The 14,981-nt window shown below is 43.4% G+C and overlaps 1 protein-coding gene across 2 annotated transcripts in view; it reads left to right on the forward strand.

Moving 5' to 3' along the window:
- The window catches only part of VSIG10 (V-set and immunoglobulin domain containing 10), a 42,231-nt gene that overhangs the window by 6,060 nt on the left and 21,190 nt on the right, over positions 1–14,981 (forward strand). For both annotated transcript variants that reach the window (XM_043978703.1, XM_043978702.1), the window contains exon 2: positions 299–589. In XM_043978703.1, the coding sequence (XP_043834638.1) occupies positions 299–589 (291 nt within the window). The remainder of the gene's footprint in view (positions 1–298; positions 590–14,981) is intronic.

Below are 14,981 nucleotides of genomic sequence, written 5' to 3' on the forward strand. Positions count from 1 at the left end.
TTGAATCCAGCCTGTTGGAGGGCTTTGAGTGCTAACCTGGGGAGTTTGTATTTTATCTAAGAGAGAATTTGACAAGTTATAATTAGCATTGTCATTAGCCTGTGGCTAAAGCTGCTTATAATCACTGTATTCCCACCTTGGCTTCTGATCTAAAGTGGAGGTTTTCTCCATTTTCCCCTTTTAAAATGGCTCATTGGATGTGGGGTAGAAGTCGCAGGCATGAGAAAATCTCTAAGACTCAGATGACTGGCCAAGTATCTCAGCATGGTACTAACTGTCTGGCTTCTCTCCATTGCAGAAACCAAAGCTGTATTTATTGGAGAAGAACAAGAGAACATTACCATACCTTGTAGTAATACCTCCGGCCCTGGGGGCCTGGTGAGCTGGTATAGGAATGAGCCTGAAGCTACCTTCCTCCTTTCTTCCAACTCAACCGTCTCACCTGAATCTCGCTACTCCCTGGTGAATGCCAGTTCCCTTCATATCACAGGACTGAGCCTACAGGATGAGGGGAACTATACCTGTTGGGAAGTCCTGAACAAGACCCAGGGGGACCACCTGGAACACAGGGTCCAGCTGCTGGTAGCCAGTAAGTAAAAAAAGTCAATTTTTCTCTAAGCCTTTGGACGGCCTGTGTTAGTGTTAAGTTTGGGGCACAGAAGGGCAGTGAAGTATCATCCCCAGAAGTCCTGTTTGCTAGTCTCTGATCCACTGTGTATTTCTATGAACTTGGTGTGGGACACAGAGGGTGGGGAGATTGCAATCGGCCTCTTTGCATTCATTGCTGTGTCTCAGTTTCCTCATTGGTAAGATGAACAGAAGCCCTGCCCTGCTTATCTCATGGGGGCCATTTTGGGAACCAGTGGACATTCAAATGGAAAGAGCTTTAGGCTTGGAGGCAGAGTTGACCTTGGGTAGCTCACTTAGCTTTCTGGGCCTTGGTTTTCTCACTGGATGATCCAGTGGGTAGGATGGGAATGTCAGGTCCCTGAGGTCAGGATCTTTGTCTCATGGATCTCTAAAGCTAATGTAGAGGGGATCTTTTTTTTTTTTCTAGTTATGGGCTGGACCCGGATGGCTTCTGAGGTCTCTTCTAGCTGATCCCCATGATTTTTTTTGTTTTGTTTTGTTTTTTTTGGTGGGGCAATGAGGGTTAAGTGACTTGCCCAAGTTCACACAGCTAGTGTCAAGTGTCTGAGGCCAGATTTGAACTCAGGCCCTCCTGAATCCAGGGCTGCTCTTTATCCACTGTACCACCTAGCTGCCCCGTGATTGTTCTTTATCACTCCCTTTATATCTTCTTTGTCTCATGGTTGTTATGGCTAAAATATTCATCACCTAGTGGTCAGCCAAGCAGCTCATGAACCTCATCGTGTGTAGCTATGCCTGGTCCTTGGATATCTGGCCATCGCTTAGATCTCTGGGGCTCAGCTTCCTCCTCCTTGGTAAAATGAAACAATTGGACCAGATGATTATGATGAGTGCCCTCCCAGCCCTAAGACCTATGCTCATCACTCCCCCTTTTCTCTCCCCAAACCAACCATTTAGGATAGAAAAGGTCCACTGGGACTTGGGAAGGAGGCCACGCAAGGGCAGAGCAGGAATTTGCAGATTGGATCTGGAGAAAATATGTATGTCCATGTGGACAGGTTGGGACAGGTTTGTGGGTGTGTCTGTGTTGTGTGCAGGGACTGGTATAGCAGGCATGGGGAGTCCCTAGGAGAGCAAAGGGGAAAAGGAGGACAGGGATCAGAGTTCTTAGAATTGCTCCAATTATAAATAGGCTTTATGCCCGTGTCAATCCTGTAACTCCTTATATATTTAGAGAACAAGGGTCAGCCCATCCAGGATTTTGCCGAGGTCAAGGAATCACAGGTTCTTGGAGCTCTCAGAAACTAAAGAGCCCAGTCCTCTTGACAATAACCCAAGAAGTGGCCATCCATTTCTTTTTCTTTTTTGTTTCAGGGCAATGAGGGTTAAATGACTTGCCCAGGGTCACACAGATAGTGTCAAGTGTCTGAGGCCGGATTTGAACTTAGGTCTTCCTGAATCCAGGGCTGGAGCTTTATCCACTGCACCACCTAGCTGCCCCCTGGCCACCCATTTCTTAATAATTTATTATTATTATTATTATTATTATTATTTTTGATGAGGCAGTTGGGGTTAAATGACTTGCCCAGGGTCACACAGCTAGTAATTGTTAAGTGTCTGAGGCCAGATTTGAACTCAGGTCCTCCTGAATCCAGGACCGGTGCTCTATCTACTGTGCCACCTAGCTGCCCCGGCCACCCATTTCTTGAAGGGAGAACCAGCTACGTCCCACAACATCCCATTTTGCTTTGGGATGGCTCTTACTCTTAGGATGACATTCCTTATATCAAACCCAAAGGTAACTTTTCCTCATTCCTAGTTCTACCCTTCAAGGCCAAAGGGAAGGAGTCTAATTCATCTTTCCCAGTGTAGCCTTTTGAAGAAAGAAAGCTCTCATGTCTTTCCTTGGCCTTTCCAGGCTAAGCATCCCTAGTTACTTCAACAACCATCCTTTGTTATCCTTGTCACACTTAGGGTTGTCAGTGTCCTGCTTAAGAAGTGGGGTTCAGAACTGAACATGGTAACTCTAAGTGTCATACTTGGGCAGAGTGTCTTGGGCCTATCATTGTCCTCGTATCTGAGGATATTCTAACTTAGATCCTGTGTATGGGCTGGTTCTTCCTTAGGAGTCAGCAAGGGAACATTAATTAGGTCTTGCATTAACTTCTTCAGGGGCAATTAAGTGACCTAGAAAATTCAAGGCATTGGCCTATGTAGTGAATCTCTGGTTACATATATATGTATGTATTTATGTATGTATGTATCTGTATATACACATATGTATGTGTATATATTGTTAAGGCTAAAATTCTAGCTAGTCTGTCTAAAATATCTAATGAGTGGTCGCCAATAAATTATAAGCTTTAGCAAGAGTTAGACTTTTAAGCATTTATTAAGGAGAATAAGAATTTGGTAAATAGAGAAGGAAAGGCCTACATTCATCTATCTATTAAAGGGAGAGCACATTTCTAGCTCCCTTCTCCACCGGAGTCCTGAGGAAAGAGAGCGAGTCAGAGCGCCAGGCTCCCCCTCCTTCCTCCCACTAGTAAACGTTACTCCCTGATGCCAAAGAAAAGACACATGGTTTTGCCCTCAGAGACCTTCACCTCATGGCGGAGCTTTTCTATAGTAAGTCTCCAGCAGGTGGCGTCATTCCAATCGTTACTATATATATATATATATATAAAATCATTACTATATATATATATATATATATATATATATATATATATACCCATATATGATTATATAGACTATTAACTATAGTGGGGGCAACAGTAACAGCAATGACTGGCTGATGATGATAACTCATTTTTCATAGCTTTTTTTTTTTTTTGTGGGGCAGTGAGGGTTAAGTGACTTGCTCAGGGTCACACAGCTAGTACATGTCAAATGTCTGGGGCTGGATTTGAACTCGGGTCCTCCTGAATCCAGGGCTGGTGCTTTATCCACTGCACCACCTAGCTGCCCCTTTCATATCATTTTAAGAATGATAAAGTATTTCACAACCTCTGTGATATAGGTAGTACAGACATCATTATTCCTATTTTACAGATAAGGAAACTGAAACTCAGAGAGTTAAAATCCCATAGCTAATATAGTTGGTGACAGGATTTGAATACAAGTGTCTTGGGTCTGAATTTAGCAATTTTTTCTATGACAAAATATTATCCCCCCAGAAAGCTGTTAGGATGGGAATGGGTGACTCCTTTGGGAATGCCTAAGTCAGTTACTCTTCTAGGAGGTGCATTGGATGGAACACTGGGCTGGGAGTGAGGAAGTTCTGAGTTCAAGTCTAGCCCCAGACACTTACCCAGGTAAATAATGCATTCTATCAGCCTCAGTTTCCTCAAATGAAAAAATGGAGATAATAATAGCGCTTACCTCACAGGGTTGTTGGGAAGATCCAATATGCTTAGCACAGTGCCCAGCACATAGCTGGTGCTTAATAAATACTTATTCTCTCCCTTTGTTTCTTTACTGTTGTTATGAGCCATCTTCCTACCTAGGTCGAGGTGACTTTGGAACATGAGCTCACCAGGACCACTGCCTTTTACCTGGGCTCCCCATTGCCAGCACCATTTGTCACAGCCTAGTTCTGCCTTTGTGGCTGTTGGGAGCTTTCCTCATTGGGGCAGTACAGAGCTAAGGAGAATGTTGAATGAGATGAAGGAATATCTCAGGCCAGGGCCACATGAGGGGGTCTTCCAGCTTTTATACCTTGCTAAATCATCTGAAACTGGAAGTGATGGCTCAGTTGTGGGTGCCACATTTTAGGGAGAGCAGTGGTGTGTGGATGCGTGTCAAGAGAAAGGCAGCCAGGATGGGGAGGGCACTGAGTCCATACCACGTAAGCATCAGTCCAAGAAAGGAAGACTCAGCACGGACAGCATTGCTGTCTCCAGGTTGTCACTTGGGAGAGGGGTCAGCCTTGTCCTGCTCTGCCCTGCCCTGCAGGCAGAATGCAGAGTCCCAGGTGGAAATGATAGAGAGGCAAATTTACACTAGATATGGGGGGAAATTCCTAGCCTTGAGAACTGGCCCAAAGTAGAGCCAACACAGAGCTAGCTGCCTTGAGAGACAGGGCCTCGCCTTGCAGGGAGTCCTCAAGCAGAGGCAATGTGACTGCTTGGTTTGTTATGAGGAGAACTCTTTCAGGTATGGGTTGGACAGGATGGCTTCTACAGAAGGTCTTTCGTGCCCTGAGATCCTGTGATGTTGTTCATAACAGACTTATTACCTACTTACTATGTGTGACGCACTGTGCTAGGAACAGGGGGAAGGAGGAAAGGAAGAGAGGAAGGTGGGGAGGAAAGAAGAATGGACAGATCCTACCCTCAGAAAGCTTATGTTCTACTCTAGTTGTAATTATGGCTCTTCTTTTGTGTGAGGAGGTGGTGGCCTACAGGGGTGGAATGGAGTGCACTTTCACACTTGGACAACGTGTTGATTTATTTTGCTTAGCCTACTTTTTTTTTTTTTTAAATAAAGGAGAGTTCTTAGGGGCAGCTAGGTGGCACAGTGGATAGAGCACCGGCCCTGGAGTCAGGAGGACCTGAGTTCAAATTTGGCTTCAGACATTTGACACTCACTGGCTGTTAAGTGACCCTGGGCAAGTCACTTAACCTCAATTGCCTCACCAAAAAAAATAATAAAATAAAGGAGAGTTCTTATGCCCAAAGGGCTATAGAACTGTGCATACCCTTTGATCCAGCAATACCACTGCTAGGTTTATATCCCAAAGACATTACCCAAAAAGAGAAAAAGACCTATTTGTACAAAAATATTTATTGCAGCTCTTTTGTGGTAGCTAAGAATTGGAAATCAAAGGAATGCCCATCCATTGAGGAATGGCTGAACAAGCTATGGTATAGGATTGTGATGGAATATTATTGTGCTATAAAAAATGTCAAGCAGAATGATTTCAGAAAGGCCAGGAAAGACTTGTATGAACTGATGTATAGTGAAGTGAGCAGAAGTAAGAGAACATTATGCATAGAGACAGCAATATTGTTTGATGAAGAATTGGGAATGGCTTAATTCTCCGCAATACAATGATCTAAGACAATCCCAAAGGATTAATGATGAAACATAATATCCACCTCCAAAAGAAAGAACTGATATTGATGGAATGCAGACTGAAGCAGGCTATTTTTCACTTTCTTGCATTTTTTTGGGGGGGGCAATGAGGGTTAAGTGACTTGCCCATGGTTACACCAGCTAGCAATTGTCAAGTATCTGAGTCCAGATATGAACTTATTCACGTTTTCTTATACAAAATGACTAATATGTTTTACATAATTGCACAAGTATAATCTACATCTGATTGCTTACCGCCTTAGGGAGGGAAGGAAGGAGGGATAAAATTTGGAACTCAAAACTACAACTAAAAATGTTTGTTATTATTAATTTTTTTTACATATTTTTTAATGTTTATTATTTTTAAAAAATAGATAGTTCTGTTGCAGGGGTGAGTGGGAGGGAGTCCATGGGAGGCATCAGTGATATTGAAGAAGAAAGAAAACAGTTGGAAAAGGAAAAATCTAAGAGGCAGCATGTGGCTGGAGATGGAATATTGGCTTTGGCAGCAGGCAGGCCTGGGTTTGAATATTGTTTCTGGCACTCGCCAGCCGTATTACTTTGGTTAAGTTGGCAACTCCTTTGATCTCAGCCACTGCAACTGTGTTTCGCCTCTTTTTGTATCTCTACCCTGTGGTGTAGTACAGTGCCTGGCCCATGGAAGGTGCTTAATCAATGTTTGTGGATTGATTGACTGATTGTGAGTTACCTTGGAAGGACACTCTTACTGGGAGCTCTACGCCCTGATAAAATGACGGGTTCTGACTATGTGGTTAAGAACAGCAACCCTTTCCTGCCTCTTCTCATACCTAGAAGGCAGAGAGCCAGGGCAAGCATGGGGTGGGGTGGGGAAGGTGTGGGGGGTGGCATTGGCTGCTGTTTAGACCGTCTTTCCAGGAAGACAAAATCAGACTTGAAAGGCAGGATCAGGAGAGCCCAGGAGGAAGCCAGGAGTCAGGCTTTGAGCCTCCTCCTTCCTAAGCGAGAGAATATCCTGCATCTCATGATCTGGGTGATAACTGCATGCCGCCTATCACCATACCTTCTACTCCATAGGACTAACTGAGTAGCTAAGGAACACTACTGGATTTATCCATCACACTCATGCATCCCTCAAAAATGTCAAGCATTCAGTGACCCTGGGGGGATGATGACTACAATGATAAAATAGTTAACATTTATGGAGTTCTTCAAGTTTTCTTGTTTTTTGTTTTTTTACAAAGGACAACAACCCTGAAAAGTAGCTTAGTGATGCAAGTGGTACTGTCCTCATTTTACAGATGAGAACATTGAGATTTTGAGAAGTTAACTAACTCAGGGGCAGTTGGGTGGTGCAGTGGATAAAGCACCGGCCCTGGATTCAGGAGGCCCTGAGTTCAAATCCGGCCTCAGATACTTGATACTTACTAGGTGTGTGACCTTGGGCAAGTCACTTAACCCTCATTGCCCCACAAAAAAAGAAAAAGAATGAGAAGTTAACTAACTCGGTCAGGGACATTCAGTCTCCTAAGGCAGGATTAAAACCCAGGCGTCCTCATTTCCAAGTCCAGCGTTCATGCTGGCACACCAAGTTGTTAGTCTAGCACTTAATAAAAAGCTGAGTTGACAGGGTGGAGAAAACCTAAGTCTCTTTGTCCTGCCTGTGTAAATTGAATGCATTATCCTGGGTGGCCTAAATTACTCTTATAAATAAAAAAGGAAAAACAGGTGTCTTTTCTTCTATTTCTCCTCCCATGGCAAGTACAGCATGGGAGGGGATATATCAAGGAGAACTGACAAAGGAGGTGAGAAGTCGTCACTGTTTGGATGGGCATGCATGCATGCATGCATTCATTCATTCATTCAGGAAGCATTTATTCAATTCAGTTCAGCAAACGTATCATGCATGACTATGTGCCAGTCTCTGGGGATACAGACATGTCCCTTCCCTCAAAGATTTTGCTTTCTACCCATGGGATACAACACAGAGAAGTAAGTGGATGGCAATTTGAAGGCAGTTGGGAGAAATCAGGAAAGGGTTCACAGAAGCAGCTCTTAAGTGAGGCCTTGAAGGATGCTATGGAGTATAAGAGGCAGAGGTGAGAAGGGTGTGCATTCTAGGTGGGAGGGACAGCTTGTGCAAAAGTGTGGAGATGGGAGATACCATTGTAAGGTATGGCTCCCTTAAGATATGGACTGTAATATTTGATTTTTTTCAGATATAATACTATTTGCCCAGAAAGGGCAGAATTCAAATATTTGTGTGGAAAACAGCCTGAGAGAAAACTGCCCCCTAGATAAATGTGCTCAGAGGACCTGTTTAAAGGCACATGTGTTGTGTACTGAAGGTGTGGATGCCTGTAAGGCATTGTTAACACAGATAGAGGTGGTGCAAGTGCATAGAGCACTGGGCCTGGAGTCAGAAAGATCTGAGCTCAAATCCAGCCTCTTCAGAAATGTGACCCTGGGCAAGTCACTTAACTGCTTGTTTCTTCCCACTTAAAATGGGGGTGATAATAGCATCTACTTCCCCGGGTTGTTGTGAGGAATAAACGAGATTTATAAAGCACTGGGCACTGTACACAGTAGGTTCTCAATAAATGCTTATTTCCTGCCCTCTCTTCTTTCCTTCCTTCCCATTCATCTGTTCATTTATGTATGACTTTTCAAGGTTTTAAAGGAGTTAGCTGAGATACTGCAAATCACAGAACCATTTGGTAATTAGGGAAAATTACATATTATTTATTTGGATCATATCTAATAGAACTGTAAGTTTGGGTTTTTTCTAAATCTAGTTAAGAGATGGAGATCTGATTTGAGGTTTTAGAAGCTATAGGAAGAGAAATAAGATCTCCAAGTGGACACTGCCCCCTGCTGGAGAGAATCAGAGATTCAGTTGCTTTGGGGTGACTTGGCTGAAAGAACCAGCTCTGCAACTGCTGGGAGATAAAGGGAGGCTGAAGACCCTTCCTGTTGCATGAAAAGCTAGCTGAGCATCTTGCTCTTTAGCACCACCTAGAGGTTGAGAGCTGACTGACACTAGAAAAGTTGTGTGAGGTCCTCTGGGGGCTGATTGGAGGCTAAGTAAAGGCTTGGCTGCACTTTAGTGTTAGCTACAGCCAAGAAAGGGGGGGATAAACCTCAGTTAATTCTCAAAACAACCATGGGAAGTAGGTACTATTTTTTATTGTCCCCATTTTACATTTCAGGAAACTGAGGCAAACAGAGGTTGAGTGAATCGTCCAGGGCCACACAGCTAGGAAGTGTCTTGAGGCCAGATTTGCGAGTTGCCCTGGACACAACATTTCTATACTTATCTATTTCACTGTTAAATGTTTGCCCACTTTCTACCACATACACTGCGCGTATTGGTAGGAGAGTACAACCAAGATTTTTATGTTATGTTTTGATTATTCCTGCTTTTGCTGAATGTTAAGCTACTTTTGATTGCTTTTACCTTCTTACTTAGTAAATGTTTCATGTTTATGAGTACACAATGTCATAAGTGACTGATTTGTTGAAATGGTTAAGCATTGGGGTGGGGGCTTAGTACTAGTGAAGAGAAAGAATATATCTCTCCCTACCCTAGGCTCTTAGACCTTGAGAATGAATGAGTTATAATAGCCTGGTGGTTATATCCAACCTAATCCCCTGGGAGAGCTCCTCAGACCTGCTACCAGACTGTAGTTTGGGGTGAATGAGACAGAGAATCAGGTGGCACATTGGATACCATGTTGGATGCCACACCTATGGATGGGCTACACTCATTGGTGCCATACCCAGACTATACCATGTCACTATGTCAAGTCTAGGTAACAGCTAGTGGGCCAGATTGACTAGATTGTAGGGTACATGAAGGGGAGTAATGGGAGATGCAACTAGAATGGAAGGATGGAATTTGATCATGGAGCGTTTTTAATATGGAATTGTAGAAATCGAACTTTATCATAGAGGCAATAGGGAGCCATTGAAGTTTCTTGAGCAGAAGGGTGTGGTGCTGATATTTTAAGAACCCTGTGTTAGGAAGATGATTTTGTTAGAAGATGGATTGGAAAGATTGCACACTCACAATATTGTGAGAAAATAATGGATTTTGGGGGAGACCAGAGGACTCCCCACTCTAGGGAGCCTTGCCTGACTTTTAAGTTCAGCCCAGAGTCAGGAGAATTTCAAAGGAAATATAGATTGACCTTCCTGACTACCTAAAGGGAGTTAACTTACCTAGACCACCCTCAAGTCATGCCAATCAATGGACTTGAATGTTACTGGCCAATTAGCTTGGATCAATGTGCAGTGGCCCACCCACCTCTATCTGTGGGAGGATAAAAACCCTTGGAGAGGAGGGTCTCTCTCTCGGAGCTCTCTTCCCTCTCCTCTGGCTCTTGCTCTCTATCCTAGGTAATGTAGGGCTTCTGAACTTTCAGAACCATGTGCTCTCTCTTTACTAACATTTAATATGATTTAATAAATGCTTAATGTTCAAAACTGATGCTAACGCCTCTAATTTGTAAGTAGCAATATATTAGAAACCCCAGATAAGTTCCCTAAAACTTGGGACAGAGATAGGCACCCCCATAAAATTTTTTTTTATTCTGAATAGAAAATTTCAGAATAAAAATTCTATTCAGAAACCCATAAAATTTCAAATGACACAATGTACAAGGGGTTTAGGTTGATACAAAGATAAACAAGGCAGGGTCCCTGCCTTCAGGGAGCTTATAGGCCAGGAGAGTTAAGGCAAGGCTCGTACTCAAACACCTCTCTCTCTCTCTCTCTCTCTTTTTTTAAGACCATTTTATTCTGTTTTTGTTTTTTGGTGGGGCAATGAGGGTTAAGTGACTTTCCCTGGGTCACACAGCTAGTAAGTGTTAAGTAAGTGTCTGAGATTGGATTTGAACTCAGGTTCTCCTGAATCCAGGGCTGGTGCTTTATCCACTGCGCCACCTAGCTGTCCCCTCAAACACCTCTTAACACAAGGTGTGGAAGTAATAACATTTATTTTGAATGCCATGAGAGTTTTGAATTGGGAGATTCTACCTTCAGCTAGGGAATCATAGAATAACAATCAATAATATAGTGGTTAACATTTATATAGCCCCTTAAGGTTTGCAGAGCTCCTTACATTTATCATCTCACTTAATCCTCACAATGACCCTGGGACGTAAGTGCTATTATAATACTGTTTTATAGATGAGTAAATTTAGACTGCGAGAGGTGAAATTACAGAACTAGTAAGTTTCTGAAGAAGGATTTGAACTTGGGTCTTTCTAACTCCCAAGTCCAGTGTCCCATCCACTCTGCCAGGTTTCATGCTATTGTATAGCACTTGGGAACATAAAATTTTGAGCTGGAAAAGGCCTCAGCACATTGGGGCAGTTTTGTTATGGTGAAAAGGAACACTGGTTTTAGAGGCTGAGGACTACATTTGAACTCCAGCTCTGTTACTTGCTACCTGGTAGCCTGGGGTTCACCAGCCACTGACCAGCCATGGAGCTCCAACAGTAGCAGCATCTCTCCAGAACGCTAGTACCTGCTTCTGGTCCAGCCTTTGTAGTCATCCTCCCAAGGAGCAACCCCCAGATAGATAGGCCCTAACAATGGCTTCTGCAGGTGCTGAAAGCCTAGGAAAGGAAGTCTCTCCCACCAGTGATAAATGGTTCAATATCAAAAACAGATCGAGTTTTTGTCAATGGAAATAAGGGTCAGGCTCAAGGGAGGTCAGAGGTCATCTAGTTCAGCCCCGTCTTTGCATGTGATAACCACAGTTTACTGAGAATTGACTAGTCCTCACCTATTCTTCATTCCCAGGCCAATGAATCGCCTGTGGCTGACCAATCTTTGTCTATTCCAGACTCTTGATTTTGTTTTATGGCTCTCCCAAACAAACTATCCCCTCCCAAAGATCCCCTGGTTTACTTCCTGGACTTAGGTTATTATGTAAAAAGGTTCATTTACATTAAGTAGTTTTCTATGTGTGAGAAACTTACTCTTCCCAAGGGCAGTCTCATAGTTCCCTCTGTTCTGTTACCCCATATAAACCCTGTCCTCAATCCCCATCTTTGGGTATTCCTAGCAATCTGCTTTGCAATACTTCAAGTTATAGCTCCTCTGCCCCAATTAAAGACCTTATTTCTCCTATATTTATTGTTTAATTAATTTTCAGGTTGACACATGGATGGGGAAACTGAGGTCCAGAGATGTGAAGTGATTTACCCAGTCAGAAAAATGGTTGGCATATAATAACTAGATTTAGAGTGGGAAGGCATCTCAGAGACCATCTAGGTCAGTGATGTCAATTTCTTTCTTCTTCTTCTTCTTTTTTTTGGTGAGGCAATTGGGGTTAAGTGACTTGTCCAGGGTCACACAGCTAGTAAGTGTCTGAGGTCAGATTTGAACTCAGGTCGTTCTGACTCCAGGACCAGTGCTCTATCCACTGTGTCACCTAGCTGCCCCCAGTGATGTCAATTTCATATATAGAAATGATTCCTGAGGATGCATATTGACTTGGAAAGCCACAAATTAACATTATCTATGTTGTATTGCATTTTAATTATGCTGTCCAACATTTTGCAGTTGCATTTTAATATGTCCTGGGCTTCACTGGGGAGTTTTGCAGGCTGAGTTTGAAACTTCCCCTGCTCATTTTAAAGGTGAGGATATTGAGACCTAGGGAGCTGAGGACTCATGAATGTGGGTTCTTTGAAAGCAGAGATGTTCTTTCTTTTCTGTTTACATCCCCAGAACTTGGCACACTGCTATTAAGCACATAATAAGTGCTTAATGTATACTTTCTCATTCATTCTAAAAACACCTCTTTAGGACTCAGTTACTTTGTCAAGTGAAGGAATTGCACCCTATGATCTCTGGGGGTTTCTTTCCCCTCTAAATCTGTGATCCTGTCCAGCACCCTTAGCTTACAGAAAAGGACATTGAAGCCTACGGAGTGGAAAGTGATTGACCCAAGTTAAATCAAAGGACTTCCCCCTCCCCAGCAACTTTATATCTCTTCATCTCTCACCCATCCCCAACCTGAAGTCCTTGGTTCATCTATTTGGAACCACTAAAAGGAGGTCTTGAGGGGTTCAGGAAAGGCTACTTTTGCCCTAAATGACTCCTGCAGTGGCCTCTTAATGACTGGACAAATTAGTATCATTTGAAATTCATTTCTTTGGAGTGCGATGTCCCTTATGCCACATGAAGAATACTTTTGTCATGGGGAGAATGGGGTAGGGGGTTTGGGAAGGGGCTTAGGGTAGGGGTTAGGGGTTTGGGGTTCTTGGGAATTCCTCTTTAAAGAATTATACCCTCTTGCACATAAAAGCAGTTAAAATAAGATGGTAGTTTATTTAGGGGCAAGGGAAGGGAAGGGAAGGGAAACCAAGAGAAATCCTTGGACTTCTCATGGGGAGAGAGGCATGGCACAAAGCATGTGGCTCTGAGATACCAATCTCCTCGAGCAGAAGACTGGCAGGTACTTTTATAGAGGGCTGATGGGGGTGACCATCTGCTTGTGGAAAGTTCCTTTAGTGAGGGAGGACCATCCTCCACTGGTGGTGGCTGGAGGAGTTGGGTGAGGGGTGGCTGCAGATCTCTCAAGCTATCTCTTCAGGACACAAAGGAAGCAGCCATACCTAATCTTATCGCCCCAGGGTTGAGGGAGACCAGAATGAAGAGTGGGGGTCGTGAAGCTAGCTCAGTCCCATCTGGTTCCACTTATCTCTCTAGGCATGTCTGTCCTCTGGTTTCGTTTCTCAAGGAGAAGATTCTTTGATGTGCCCCAGAGAACTTCTGGGGTACTCTGGGCCCATAACACTTTGAATTTATTTCTCTCCATCCATGTTGGCTGTTCCTAGTAAAATGTAAGCTCCCTGAGGACAAGCCTAATAAATGCTCCCTGAATTGAATTAGGTCTTTGTCTGCCATTTTAGGGGAATTTGTTTTGTTTTGTTTTGGGGGTAATGAGGGCTAAGTGACTTGCCCAGGATCACACAGCTAGTAAGTGTCAAGTGTCTGAGGCTGGATTTGAACTCAGATCCTCCTGAATCCAGGGCCAGTGATATATCCACTGTGCCACCTAGCTGCCCCCCAGTTTTAGGGGAATTTGAAGAGATGTTTGCTCACACTCAATTAGGTTTAAATCTTTTCAGTATGTTCTGGTTAGTCAGTCAGTAAGTACTGAGTGCTGAGAGAAATGATTATTTCTTTCTTGTGTTAATAATTAATTATTGAATCATAACCAATGTTTTTCCCCTTTTCTACTTCCTCATTCAGAAATCAACCAGTATGGGAAATCTCTCTCAAAGACCCAGGCTAAGATCTAATCAAAGACAGTAAAGAATTTCTATAAGTTCAGGCAAATGGGTGGATTCCTGCTCACTGTGTTTACTCAGACAAGTTTGGGAAAATGTGGATTCTCCCTTTTTGTCAGACAGGGGATATGGAAATTGATGAGTCTCTTTGAACAAGACTTGGGTACCCCCCAAGACCCTCATTAGAATGAGCCCCTCATTATAATATTCATTCTCATTACTTGTTTTTGTTTTTTTTGTTTTGGCTTTTTTTTTTTTGGTGAGGCAATTGGGGTTAAGTGACTTGCCTAGGGTCACACAGCTAGTGTTAAGTGTCTGAAGCCAGATTTGAACTCTGGTCCTCCTGATTCCAGGGCTGGTGCTCTATCCATTGTGCCACCTAGCTGTCCCTCATTACTTGTTTTTGTTTGTTTGTTTGTTGTTTTTTTTTTTGCAGGGCAATGGGGGTTAAGTGACTTGCCCAGGGTCACACAGCTAGTAAGTGTCAAGTGTCTGAGGCTGGATTTGGACTCAGGTACTCCTGAATCCAGGGCTGGTGCTTTATCCACTGTGCAACCTAGCTGCACCCCCCCCCATTACTTGTTAACCAGAGTTGATTGCCACCCTCTGGAACACCTGTTTTTCCAAGGGCATATAAACTATGATCCTACTGCCACAAGGGATCTTTGGCATTCGAGAGTGCTACGGACCTTTTATTAAAATGATAGTGATATGGGGGAGAAACTGATAGAAGAAAGCATTGGCTAAGAAATACTGCAGTTCTGGTTAGCTAGTTTTTGCCCATAGATTGAACTCTTGAGTACTCGGACCAGTGATGAAAAAGGGGAGGGTCCATTCTTTAGGGACTAGGGTTTAAAATGGGGCCTGCAAGCTCCCATTCTTTGCACCCTCCAGCTGCACACTGGGTTGCCCATTCTCTGGAGAATGACAATAAATGAGTCTTTGACACATCACTGCCACTGAGTTCCAGAGAATTATAGAGCAGGAGTCATTTTCTTCACAACATCCATTTTTAAAACTTTG

This window comes from Dromiciops gliroides, chromosome 1 (assembly GCF_019393635.1).
Source record: "Dromiciops gliroides isolate mDroGli1 chromosome 1, mDroGli1.pri, whole genome shotgun sequence".
NCBI classification, from domain to species: domain Eukaryota; kingdom Metazoa; phylum Chordata; class Mammalia; order Microbiotheria; family Microbiotheriidae; genus Dromiciops; species Dromiciops gliroides.